Source organism: Palaemon carinicauda, unplaced genomic scaffold (assembly GCF_036898095.1).
Source record: "Palaemon carinicauda isolate YSFRI2023 unplaced genomic scaffold, ASM3689809v2 scaffold162, whole genome shotgun sequence".
NCBI lineage: Eukaryota > Metazoa > Arthropoda > Malacostraca > Decapoda > Palaemonidae > Palaemon > Palaemon carinicauda.
Window position 1 is genome coordinate 95,632 of NW_027169170.1, and position 14,369 is coordinate 110,000.

Sequence of the window (14,369 nt, forward strand, 5' to 3'; positions counted from 1 at the left end):
TATAAAAAAATCACCAAATTATATTAAACGCAAATGAATGAATATCTCTTTTGAATAGATAAATAAAAGAATTAATAAATAACAATATAAATCAACTAGAATTAAATAGAATGTGTATTTTTATGTGTAAATGTGTATAAACATTTCGTATTCTACTATGACGTCACGAGTGTCTTCAAGAAGAAGAAGAAGAAGAACGCCACCATCTTTATTTACAGGATTCCAAAACCCGAGAATTCAGTGCTGCTGAGGAAGCCGTCCTGTGATGACGTAAGGTTGTGTCGCTCCTACTTGTAAGTGTGGACTTTTGACACTACGAAAACAGTGATGTTTACATATTCAGATTCTTATATGTTTTTTATAGTGATGTTATTCGTCTTGTTTATGTTATTATAGTGACATTATTTACATCGATTTCTCGTCGTGCAAACGAATAATAATTACCAGTTGTATACGCTGTAATTGCTGATAATTTCGGTCAATAGTAGTTTTGTAAAATTACGTAGTTAGTATTTGTTTATCATTAATTATTATTTGTGTTTGTCAATATGCACGTATTAAATGCATAGGCTTAAGTTAGACCTACCCAGGACACAGAGAGACTGTAGGAATAATTATTGATAAAATATAGCTGTATCCTTAAGGGTTAAACTTGTGGGTTGAACAGAGGCAAGGAGAGAATGCCGAAGCCATAATAACAAGTGTTATTTTATTTTATAAATATTAATATTTTTTGCGTAAAACTATGGGAAAGTTATGAATTTTTAGGCTTTGTTTTACCATAGGTATAATATATATATATATATATATATATATATATATATATATATATATATATATATATATATATATATATATATATATATATATGTGTGTGTGTGTGTGTGTGTGTGTGTGTGTGTGTGTGTGTGTGTCAGGTTATTAGCGGCTAATAAAATGTATCCTTTTATATGCGATTAATGTGAGTAGAGAATATAAACTACCAGAACATTTTGAAATCTTTCCTTTCAATATTCTCCAAAAACAGGGGCGTAGCTAGTTATCTGGGGGTGGTCCCGTGGAACTGAGTTAGTGAAGAGGGAATTTGGGGGGCAGCCCCACCTTCTTGCCCTGGTGAGTGGCAAGCGAAGGCAAGGGAAGCCTACAGGTCTATCTGCTTAGTCATCAGCAGCCATTGTCTGGCCCTCCATGGTCCTAGCTTGGGTGGAGCGGGGCCTCGGTTGCTGATAATATGTATATATGGTCAGTCTCTAGGGCATTGTCCTGCTTGATAAGGCAATGTCACTGTCCCTTGCCTCTGCCATTCATGAGTGGCCTTTAAACCTTTTTAAGGGGTTGCACCCATTGGTCAAAACAACGCTGTTAAAATCGATGTAATGCATACAGTTCATTGAATGAGGAGTACTGTCAGTGCTAAGCTCCCCCACCTTCCCCATAGGACAAATTTACTTTTGATATAACTATCGCTATTTATTCAGCCTCTTCTTTAGTACTTAAGACTTTCTAAAGGTCAGTTACCCGTAAATAATAGTATCACTATTGGAAATCTATGCACAAACACGTACAATGAAATTGAATTTACAACTCGCATATGAAATAACTGCAAATTATGATAAAAAATATATAAATTACTCTTGAAAGTTCTTCGGCACGCTTTGAATTATCTGAGTTAAGTCTATTTGAACTAAAGAGTTCACGCGCAAATTCTTTTTAGGTGAAAGTTTTTAGTATTTATTCTTTGTTTTTAATGTGTACTACGTCATTTTATATTAAAATTAGTATAATTTATATATTAATAGAAAGATTATCTATCTAATCACTATAAGCAATAAAGAATTTCCAGACGTATTTAAAAAATAAATATAAAAAACACCCATATCTGAAGCTTGTCGAAATCCACAGCTTCTTCAACTAAGTAGTTCTTCTGCTCTCTTGACGAAGAACCTATAATGGCGAGATGTAAGAAGAACCAATTTCTGCCCTAATTGAACTAGCTGGCTACGCCCGTAAAGTTTCCCCTTCTTAGTAACGGTACACAGAGGACCGCCTGCGTAGCTTAAAAAGTAACGGCTCCCTGTCACGAAACGGGGAACACATATGGAGTAGTCACGGCTTCGGAGTCTTCGGACGGCTCCACAAGTCTGTGGTGACGGCTTCGTTCTATGCAAATGATTTTATCTGTTTTAGAGATAAATTAGGATTATTTAATGAATAACTATTAAATATGTTCATATATTAATAGATATATCTTTTTAGAATTTTATATACATATAGATTTATATTAAATTATTAATAAACCTCCCATTTTTCTTTAAATTAATTTATAATTTCATTGACCACGTTTCTGGACGCCAGCTGTTAACTCTCATCTTCGTTTGTTGTGTAGGAAAATTTGCGGTTTTAAACACCTTATTCCTGACCTAGATATTAAATCTGTAGAACCGTCTTTCATTTAATTCATTATGCGTTATACATAAGATTATTCAGTTCTGATTATCCACTACATTCAGGTGTTCATGTAGTAGGCCTATTATTATTATTATTATTATTATTATTATTATTATTATTATTATTATTATTATTACTTGCTAAGCTACAACCCTAGTTGGAAAAGCAGGATGCTATAAGCCTAGGGGCCCCAACAGGGAAAATAGCCCAGTGAGGAAAGGAAACAAGGGAAAATGAAATATTTTAAGAACACCATAACATTGAAATAAACATTTCCTGTAAAAACTATAAAAACTTGAACAAAACAAGAGGAAAAGAAATTAGATAGAATAGTGTGCCTGAGTGTACCCTCAAGCAAGAGAACTCTAACCCAAGACAGTGGTACACCATGGTACAGAGGCTATGGCACTACCCAAGACTAGAGAACAATGGTTTGATTTTGGAGTGTACTTCTCCTAGAAAAGCTACTTACTATGCAGTTAATTCTAATAGTCAGACCTTCTCCATCATTTGATTCAATATTACAGTATTCTAAAAGTTTCATTCCAGCTGTGACTAGATTGTGGAATTATATAAATTTATTCGAATAAATCTAGTCTCATTGTTTATACATGATTTTTATAAATATAAAGCCAGAGTTTATCTATAAAGCTAATGTTTATCAAGACATAAACGCATAATCCGATCTTAGATAAACTTTTATGACCAAAGTATAAATACTTTTGTCTTCTAAATACTTTATAATCGCAAAAAATATATATCGTTTAGTTAAGATAGTGTCACAATCACATTACGAATCCTTAAAGTTGTGACAGATATTAAAAAAATCATATTTTATCATTTATTTCCTTTCCTCACTAAGCTTCTTCCTCTTCTTCTTCTTCTTCTTTTTCTTCTTCTCCTTCTTCTTTCTTCTTCTCCTCCTTCTTCTTTCTTCTTCTTCTTCTTCTCCTTCTTCTTTCTTCTTCTCCTCCTTCTCCTTCTCCTTCTTCTTCTTCTTCTTCTTCTTCTTCAAGTTGTCATGCGTGGATCTTTTAGGAAAATAGAAAAGATATTTGAGATACCTTATAGAGCGCCATATGTCTCTCTCTCTCTCTCTCTCTCTCTCTCTCTCTCTCTCTCTCTCTCTCTCTCTCTCTCTCTCTCTCTCCACCACAACCTCTCTACCCAGTCATCACCATCCACTGTCTCGTCCCCCCAGGTACTAACATACGAAGTCTACTCTTTCACACTTCCTTCTTTCCCATTGTTTCATGTGGGCCTCATCAACAATACGTCGAGCTCACCGACACATTGCGCATCTGACCCGCTTCATGCACACCATCTTGTATCCATTCTTCCCACATGGCCGCGCCACCTCGAAATTCTCTCAGTAAATTTCAGTGGCTTCAGTTTTTCATTCACATTCATCTGCCATTTTTCATTTTTATGTGAGTTATGTTATAGGAATAATAATAATAATAATAATAATAATAATAATAATAATAATAATAATAATAATAATAATAATAATAATAATTAGCAACTAAAACAGAGAGAAGGTAGATTAATCCAGTGACCTAAATATGGTAACACGTATACTTACGGTGTGGAAATAGTACTATGTAGTACTATGACTATCCTGGCAGACCTATTACTGTTTCTCTTCTTCCCTTTTTCTCATTTCATCAACCTTAAAAATCTAAATTGCCCCTCCCACCCGCCTCTACTTGCAAAAACTGCAATGTCATAATGGCTATGTGCATTCCTACGGTCTTAAGATAGTTGCCAGATTTGCCATTTACGAAAACTGGCGCAAATTTTTTCCTCTTTCATTTTTCTTTAGATTAAATATGCTATAAATGTATATCAAGATTTCTGGTATAGATTTAACATATATTTATTTATTTGTTGGTGTTTTCACATAACTGTTACTAACTATGGAACATTTTTAACTTGTATAGTAGGCCTAACTCCATAAACAGTATAAGTTCTCTGTGAATACAATATATTGAACCGTTATTAAGCTATAAACAATTGAGATAATATATAAGAATTATAATATATGTATTTATTGACGTTTTTACATAACTGCAACTAACTACGGAAAGATTTTAACTTGTATCATAGGCCTAAGTCTATAAACAGTTTAAGTTCTCTGTGAATACAATATATAAAACTGTTATTAAGCTAAAAAACAATTCACATATTATAGAATCCTGCCCATACCCCTTTCCCAGCACGCACAGGGCATAAGGGCATGCATTTTTTTTTTTCACGAGAGGCCACCTATTGATGCCAAGTGTTCTGAACAAGGGCCTTCAGACATTCCATAGCTATGACCCAATGCTTCTACCCGCAGGTCAAAAAAAAAAAAAGAATATATAGAAAGAATTATATTGTTTTTAATAACTTTTTGTTTATTTCATCTTTTATTAACATAGATTGTATGAGAATCTATAGAGATAGGAATTATTGGGGCACTGAAATTTAAGATAGGCCTATAGACTAAGTAGGTTTATGTAGTGTGGGCAAGCAGATGTTGGTTGACCTTAGCTTAACCTTGACCTTGACAGTTAACAGTTTCTTTTTCTTTAATATATATATATATATATATATATATATATATATATATATATATATATATATATATATATATATATATATATATATATATATATATATATGGGAACACCTTAACGTGGTGAAAGGGTTTGCGTATCGCCATGATCAGCAAAGCTGCACTAGTCAGGGACTCACATAATAGCTTGGTTTGCTGTGAGCGATCAGTCAAAAGTCTCCCACCATCACCTATCCGAACTGGCCAGCATTTTGAGGAAAATTGGCCAGACATGTCTGAGGCTTTTGTCCTGCAATGGATTATAAACTTCTATATTTGTTGTTGTTATATATATATATATATATATATATATATATATATATATATATATATATATATATATATATATATATATATATAGATAGATAGATAGATAGATGGATATATAGATAGATAGATAGATAGATAGATAGATAGATAGATAGATATTACTATAGTCTACCATTTGGCCATTACCCCATTCATATCTTATGTTATTTTACTGTCCTTCGAGTCTTCTAGGACGAGACAGAGACTTATTTATCCCAATTCATTCAGAGAGGTCGCTTGCACCCGCATACAATGCCCACAGGCGAAGGAATGAATAAATAACAATAATAATAATAATAATTTTAATAACAATCGTGATGTTAGTCTCAAGGACATTTGGTAAACTATCGTACATTTGGCAACTCTCGTACCAGCAGATTCAAATTCTCTTTCTCTTAGGGCCATTAGATTGTCGTTTGGGATCGTCGCAATTTCAAGGGTCAATTAAAGTTATTTTTATAGAAATGTATTATATTTTATTAGATTTTAGATGTAATTGAAAGTGTGGACTTCTGGTTTCTGTTAAACCAGTGAAAAATAACTAGAGAAATGAAGTTTGAGAATAGGCCAGTCTAGACTAAACACAGCTTTTTCAAACGATTAGAATCCTAGCCTAATTGGTTTCCCCGGCCCCAACGGCAGGTATTAAGTATGTAATTCAGTAAATTAGATAAATAACCTTTTGATGAATTATATTAACTCACACCTAATGCTTGAATGACTCAAAATAGCAGTTGAATAAAAAATATCTGGTTTCTAGTATGTCTTTCAAGTCAGTGAAGTTGTGACGTCATCAAGGCGTCAACACTTCGAACATTGCCTTGCCTTTTCAGAAACTTGTAACAGACTTTAGGAAGCTGATGCAAGGGGCAATATATCAAAATGATAATCCTGCTTAACAACCTAAGCGATAAGACTTATCAAAATTATTAGTAACCGTAATCTTTCACTGTTGTCTTTCATCACGATAACGATATCCTTATCTGGGAGTAAGTCATAAAAATGCTTTTTTTTATCAGAGAAAATCGGTTGTAAATATTCGTTTTATATATTTGTTTACTTTATTAGTTTTTTTTATAAGAAATTTGTTGGTAGATTAGTTATAATCCCATGGATTATATATATATATATATATATATATATATATATATATATATATATATATATATATATATATTATGATTTATTGGCGTAATATTCTGTTGATTATATATATATATATATATATATATATATATATATATATATATATATATATATATATATATATATATATATATATATATATATATATATACATATATATATATATATATATATATATATATATATATATATATATATATAATATGATTTATTGGCGTAATATTCTGTTGATTATATATATATATATATATATATATATATATATATATATATATATATATATATATATATATATATATATATATATGTGTGTGTGTATATATACATATATATGTGTATATATATATACATATATATATATGTTTTTATATATATATATATATATATATATATATATATATATATATATATATATATATATATATATATATACATAACAAAAAATACAGCCATTTCAAATCCACTACATAACAAAAGCCTCAGACATGTCTTTAGTCACGCCTGGTCTTGGCCAATTTTCATCACCACGCTGGCCGCTGCGGATTGGTGATGGTGGGAGACTTTTGTCTGATCGCTCACAGCAAACCAACCTAGTATAAGTGGTCCTGACTAGTACAGCTTTGCTGATCATGGCAATTAATAAAAATAATCATCTGCATTTTCCAATTTATGATTCCATCCTTCGTTATCAAATGTACAATGGTGATCAGAAATGAAGGATAGATTATTAAGCTACCTTCTGTGAAAGTCGAATTGTTATGGGCAATAAACCCATTCAGTTGGAACTAATATCTTTATAACTCGCTTTTCTCATAAGCCTTTTATGATGTAGGGACGTAATATAGTTTTTACAATGTATCTTGCGTAACTATGTTATGTAATACTTGTTTACATAATATTTTCGTTGTTTATTTGACCTTTTTGTTGTCTAAAACTGTATGTATTTTAGTTAATTGCATAAGTACTATCCATAATTCCCATATATACTTGTTTATATCTTTATTTTCCGTATTTATTAGAACTTTTTGTTGTTTAAAGATGTATGTATTTTAGTTATTTGCATAATTAATATCCATAATTTCCATATATACTTGTTTATATCTTTATTTTCCGTATTTATTAGAACTTTTTGTTGTCTAAAGATGTATGTATTTTAGTTAATTGCATAAGTAATATCCATAATTTCCATATATACTTGTTTATATCTTTATTTTCCGTATTTATTAGAACTTTTTGTTGTTTAAAGATGTATGTATTTTAGTTAATTGCATAAGTAATATCCATAATTTCCATATATACTTGTTTATATCTTTATTTTCCGTATTCATTAGAACTTTTTGTTGTCTAAAGATGTATGTATTTTAGTTAATTGCATAAGTAATATCCATAATTACCAAATATACTTATACGCTACAATGCACCTACAAAAACAAAAAAGGTCTAAAAAAACCAGCAAAAAAAAAAATATGGCGCAGTCATGTCTGAAATCATAACAAGGTCAAGTTTGTATATATATATCCTTGGGATTAAATTCTCAAGCATACGGGTCCTTTATTGCGGAGTGGTCAGCCATTGACATACCTCCCGTTCCAGCGAGTGCCAATAGTCGTTTCTACTCGGCTCGCTGCTGGCTGTGTGTTGTGAGGGAGTGATTTAGACTTTTCTTCTGGCGAGATTTATATTGTGATTGGCTAAGCTGGGTCTTTATGGTGTTGTGAGTTAATGTTTATTAGTTTATTTTAGTTTGTTTTTGCGTGTGTATTTCAGTTTATTTGTGTTTATTTCAATGCATGGTTTATGAATTGTTTAACTGCTTTTTTCATATTAGTTTTTCGTCTGTTTGTAACTCTGATGACAATTTTATTTTATATCTATATATATCTATAGCTATGTATATATATATATATATATATATATATATATATATATATATAATATATATATATATATATATATACATACATATATATATATATATATATATATATATATATATATATATATATATATATACACACCGTTTCTAGTCCACTGCAGGACAAAGGCCGTGGACATGTCCTTCTTTATCTTTGGGGTTTGGCCAGTTTTCATCACCACACTGGCCAAATTCGGATTGGTAGTGGTGGGAGACTTGTCTGATTGCTCACAGCACACCAACCTAGTATGCGGGCCCTGACTAGTAGCCCACAGCTTTGCTGATCATCCCTTTCACCGTGTTAAGGTAGCCCGACTCAGAAAGTTCTATGCAGAACAAAGGCCTCAGACATGTCCTATACTTGAGTCTGTTTATGGTCTTTCTGTTCCAGACCGCAAATTTTCTTACTTCGTCGATCCATCGTCTTTTCTTCCTTCCTCTGTTTCTTTTATAATCTCTAGGGACCCATTCTGTTATTCTTAATGTCCATCTATTATATGTCATTCTCATTATATGCCCTTTTCCATGTCCATTTCTTTTTCTTACATATTGTTAGAATATCCTCTACTTTAGTTTGCTCTCGTATCCCTGTTGTCTCTTAGTGTTATTCCCATCATTATTCTTCCCATAGTTCTTTGAGCTGTAACTAGATTATGTTTGAAGGCTTTAGTAAGGCTCCAAGTTTCTGATTCATAAGTTAATACTGGTAGGACCATCTAATTAAACACTTTTCCTTTTAGAGAAAGTGACATTTTACTTTTCGTAATCTCATTTTGTTTAGCAAAAGGTCTCTATTTCATGGTTATCCTTCATTTAATTTTGGTCTCATGTTCTATTCTGATGCAAGAGGTGAGAGCAACGACAGTGTATGTTAGTGAAAAGTTACGAGATAGTTGATGTTTACAGATCATACTGTTCTGACTGGTGACAGTTCGAAGAAAGTGCGATAGCTGGTGAAAGAAATTGGAAATGTATCAGTGATGGTTATGTAGCCTTTATCTTTGAAGCCACCCTTGTTTTATATATATATATATATATATATATATATATATATATATATATATATATATATAATATATATATATATATATATATATATCCCTTTCTGATTGGGGATACCATACCATAGTGGAAAGGTTTACGTATCGCCATGATCAGCAAAGCTGTACTAGTCAGGGGCACATACGAGGTTGGCTAGCGGTAAGCGATCAGACCAAAATCTCCCACCATCACCAATCCGCACTGGCTAGCATGGTGATTAAAACTGACCAAACCCCAGACATGAAAAGACTTATCTGAGGCCTTTGTCCTGCAGTATACTAGAAACGGCTGCATTTAATGTCGTTGTAGAGAGAGAGAGAGAGAGAGAGAGAGAGAGAGAGAGAGAGAGAGAGAGTGAGAGAGAGAGAGAGAGAGAGAGAGAGAAGGCGTACGGGTATCGTCAATTATTATATAAGAGCCCTGATATTCCGTCATCTATATTAGTTCCTCAAATCACCGCTAGGTTTCAAAGACAGCTTGAGAATTTAAGCGTCGTTCGGCTTCAAAATATTTTATCTTTTACAACTGGGGTTGTGGCTTAGCAAGTAATAATAATAATAATAATAACAATAATAATAATAATAATACATTCAAAGAAATATACTCAATTTCCATTTATTCCATTCAAAAACATCTAAATCACCTAACACATTCAAAGAAATATATAAACTCAATTTCCATTTATCCCCTAACCTCAATTTCCATTTTTCCCCTATACTCAATTTCCATTTTTCCCCTAACCTCAATTTCCATTTTTCCCCTAACCTCAATTTCCATTTTTCCCCTATACTCAATTTCCATTTTCCCCTAAACAAAATTCCATTATTCCCCTAAACTCAATTTCAAGTTTTCCCCTAAACTCAATTTCCATTTTTTCCCTTAAATTCAATATCCATTTTTCCCCTAACCTCAATTTCCATTTTTCCCTTAAACTCAATTTCCATTTTCCCCTAAACAAAATTCCATTTTTCCCCTAAACTCAATTTCCAGTTTTCCCCTAAACTCAATTTCCATTTTCCCTTAAATTCAATTTCCATTTTTCCCTTAAATTCAATTTCCATTTTTCCCCTAAACTCAATTACCATTTTTCCTCTAAACTCAATTTCCATTTTTCCCCTTAAATTCAATTTCCATTTTTCCCCTAAACTCAATTACCATTTTTCCTCTAAACTCAATTTCCATTTTTCCCCTTAAATTCAATTTCCATTTTCCCCCTAAACTCAATTACCATTTTTCCCTAAACTCAATTTCCATTTTTCCTTTAAACTCAATTTCCATTTTCCCCTAAACAAAATTCCATTTTTCCCTTAAACTCAATTTCCAGTTTTCCCCTAAACTCAATTTCCATTTTTCCCCTAAACTCAATTTCCATTTCTCCCTTAAACTCAGTTACCATTTTTCCCCTAAACTCTATTTCCATTTTTCCCCTAAACTCAATTACCATTTTCCCCTAATCTCTAGTCTTCACTCCTGTTCTTCGCAGGAGAATTGTCTGAAGAAACCCCTGGAATGGTCTCAGCTTCGAGCAAGGAGCCCTCACGACAGAACTCCACCAGCAAGAAGAGGATGGGCCACACCAAGATTGATGTAGAGTCGAGTGAAAAGTGAGTGTATGATTAATTAATAACATTCTTTGATTTACCTCCGTCAACGGAGTTGGAAGGAGGTTATGTTTTCGTCCCTGTTTGTGTTTGTTTGTTTGTGAACAGCTTCCTGGACACAATTTTAATCGTTGGGTAATGAAACTTGCAGGGATTAACTGTTATGTAAAAAGCTGGAAATTATTAAATTCTGTAAGGTCAAGGTCAAAGTTTGGAGGGGGTTATGTTTTAGCCCTTTTTTTTTTGCGTGTGTGTGTTTGTTTGTGAACAGCTTCCTGGACACAATTTTAATCGTAGGGTAATGAAACTTACAGGGATTAACTGTTATGTAAAAAGCTGGAAATTATTAAATTCTGTAAGGTCAAAGGTCAAAGGTCAAGCAAAATGTCCAAATCACGTAATCAGCCATAAGTTTGGACATCGTTGACACAGAGACTTCAAACTTGATTCATATTTGAGTGTATGAAAATCCACGCCAATTAATACATGTTAAGGTCAAAAGCCAAGATCGAGAAATAAGCTGCCGTGGCGGAGGTCTGCGCTCTACTAAGTCTCTTTTTATTGTTTATATATGAAAGGTTTATTCTAATGTTGTTACTGTTCTTTAAATAATTTATTTTAATTTTCCATTACTCCTCTTTTAGTTTATTTCCTTGTATCCTTTCCTCATTGGGCTGTTTTTCCCTGTTGGGGCCCTTGGGATTATAGCATCCTGCTTTTACAACTAGGATTGTAGCTTAGCTAGTAATAATAATAATAATAATAATAATAATAATAATGACACGAACTCTAATAGTAAGACTGTAAGTTAAGCCACAACTTTTTAATGTAGTCTAAAAAGTTGAATATAAAATTATACATTTTTCATTTATATAATTCCTTTGTTTTGTCTTTTTTACATTTCAATTTTGTCTTTTTATCCCATTTTTACTTAATATTTTGCTATTTACCATCAAAATTAGTCTTTCTATACAATTTCTCTTAACCAGCAAAATTAGGCCCATTGAAAGATTACTTTTCATGGCACATACCCTTCCCTTCATCAAAAGGCGTTTCTATAACACCCCACTCTTTTATATCCATCGATTTTACCCTATAAGCTCCTACCCAGCTTCCCATAAGCCCCCAATCTGCTCCCACTTTCTAGCCTTCTTCTAAACATCCTTTTCCACATCCTGCTTAACCTTCCCAGTCCTAACTGGGCACTGAATGGCCCTACCAGGCCCCAAATACCATCCCAAACTCCTAAAATGAATCCTCCTTCCAGGGATATCAACAAGCTGGAGAATGGTCTCGAGGCGTCCAAGGAGAAGGACAGCGAGAAGGAGAAGAAGAAGGAGGATGAGTTGCCACCTGTGTCTATCCTCAGTTTGGTGAGTATTGTTTCTTGGGCTAGTTCTGCACGGTGGAATTCTCCATCTCTGCGTTTACATTTGCGTTGCGAACGTGCAATACCTGCCGGTCTATTTGGGAGAGCAAAGTAATAGATTGTAACTTTATTTGGGAGAGCAATTTGATAGATGCAGTTCTATTTGGGAGAGCGATTTGATAGATGTAGTTCTATTTGTGAGAGCAAATTAATAGATGTAGCTTTATTTGGGAGAGCACATTGATAGCTTTAGCTCTATTTGGGAGAGTGAATTGATAGATGTTCTATTTTGGAGAGCAATTTGATAGATGTAGTTCTATTTGGGAGAGCAAAGTAATGGATGTAACTTTATTTGGGAGAGCAATTTGATAGATGTAGCTCTATTTGGGAGAGCACATTAATAGCTGTAGCTCTATTTCGGAGAGCAATTTGATAGATGTAGTTCTATTTGGGAGAGCTAATTGGTAGATGTTCTATTTGGGTGAGCAGATTAATAGATGTAGCTCTATTTGGGAGAGCAAAGTAATAGCTGTAGGTCTATTTGGGAGAGCGATTTGATAGATGTAGCTCTATTTGGGAGAGCAGTTTGATAGATGTAGTTCTATTTGGGAGAGCAAAGTAATAGATGTAACTTTATTTGGGAGAACAATTTGAAAGATGTAGTTCTATTTTTGAGAGCAAATTAATAGATGTAGCTCTATTTGGGAGAGCAATTTGATAGATGTAGCTCTAATTGGGAGAGCACATTAATAGCTGTAGCTCTATTTCGGGAGAGCAATTTGATAGATGTAGTTCTATTTGGAAGAGCTAATTGGTAGATGTTCTATTTGGGTGAGCAGATTAATAGATGTAGCTCTATTTGGGAGAGCACTTTCATAGCTGTAGCTCTATTTTGGAGAGCAATTTGATAGATGTAGTTCTATTTGGGAGAGCAAATTGATAAATGTTCTGTTTGGGAGAGCAGATTAATAGATGTGGCTCTATTTGGGAGAGCACATTAATAGCTGTAGGTCTATTTGGGAGAGCGATTTGATAGATGTAGCTCTATTTTGGAGAGCAATTTGATAGATGTAGTTCTATTTGTGAGAGCAAATTAATAGATGTAGCTTTATTTGGGAGAGCACATTGATAGCTGTAGCTCTATTTGGGAGAGTGAATTGATAGATGTTCTATTTTGGAGAGCAATTTGATAGATGTAGTTCTATTTGTGAGAGCAAATTAATAGATGTAGCTTTATTTGGGAGAGCACATTAATAGCTGTAGCTCTATTTGGGAGAGTGAATTGATAGATGTTCTATTTTGGAGAGCAATTTGATAGATGTAGTTCTATTTGTGAGAGCAAATTAATAGATGTAGCTTTATTTGGGAGAGCACATTAATAGCTGTACCTCTATTTGGGAGAGGTGAATTGATAGATGTTCTATTTTGGAGAGCAATTTGATAGATGTAGTTCTATTTGGGAGAGCAAAGTAATAGATGTAACTTTATTTGGGAGAGCAATTTGATAGATGTAGCTCTATTTGGGAGAGCACATTAATAGCTGTAGCTCTATTTCGGAGAGCAATTTGATAGATGTAGTTCTATTTGGGAGAGCTAATTGGTAGATGTTCTATTTGGGTGAGCAGATTGATAGATGTAGTTCTATTTGGGAGAGCAATTTGATAGATAAGTTCTATTTGGGAGAGCAATTTGATTGACGTAGTTCTATTTGGGAGAGCTAATTGGTAGATGTTCTATTTGGGTGAGCAAATTGATAGATGTAGTTCTATTTGGGAGAGCAATTTGATAGATAAAGTTCTATTTGGGAGAGCAATTTGATTGACGTAGTTCTATTTGGGAGAGCAATTTGATCGATATAGATCTATTTGGGAGAGCAATTTGATCGATATAGTTTTCTTTGGGAGAGCAATTTGATAGATATAGTTCTATTTGGGAGGGCAG

At 33.1% G+C, this 14,369-nt stretch overlaps 1 protein-coding gene across 2 annotated transcripts in view; it reads left to right on the top strand.

Moving 5' to 3' along the window:
• Nucleotides 1-215: 215 nt before the first annotated feature.
• Nucleotides 216-14,369, top strand: part of LOC137635709 (ATP-dependent translocase ABCB1-like) — a 39,572-nt gene continuing 25,418 nt past the window's right edge. The window contains exons 1-3 of one of the 2 annotated variants that reach the window (XM_068368157.1): nucleotides 216-293; nucleotides 10,942-11,062; nucleotides 12,327-12,432. In XM_068368157.1, coding sequence (XP_068224258.1) covers nucleotides 10,968-11,062; nucleotides 12,327-12,432 — 201 coding nt within the window. In that variant the 5' untranslated portion in view covers nucleotides 216-293; nucleotides 10,942-10,967. Of the gene's footprint in view, nucleotides 294-8,081; nucleotides 8,217-10,941; nucleotides 11,063-12,326; nucleotides 12,433-14,369 lie in introns of those variants that run through there. The other variant, XM_068368158.1, reaches the window with a different exon arrangement.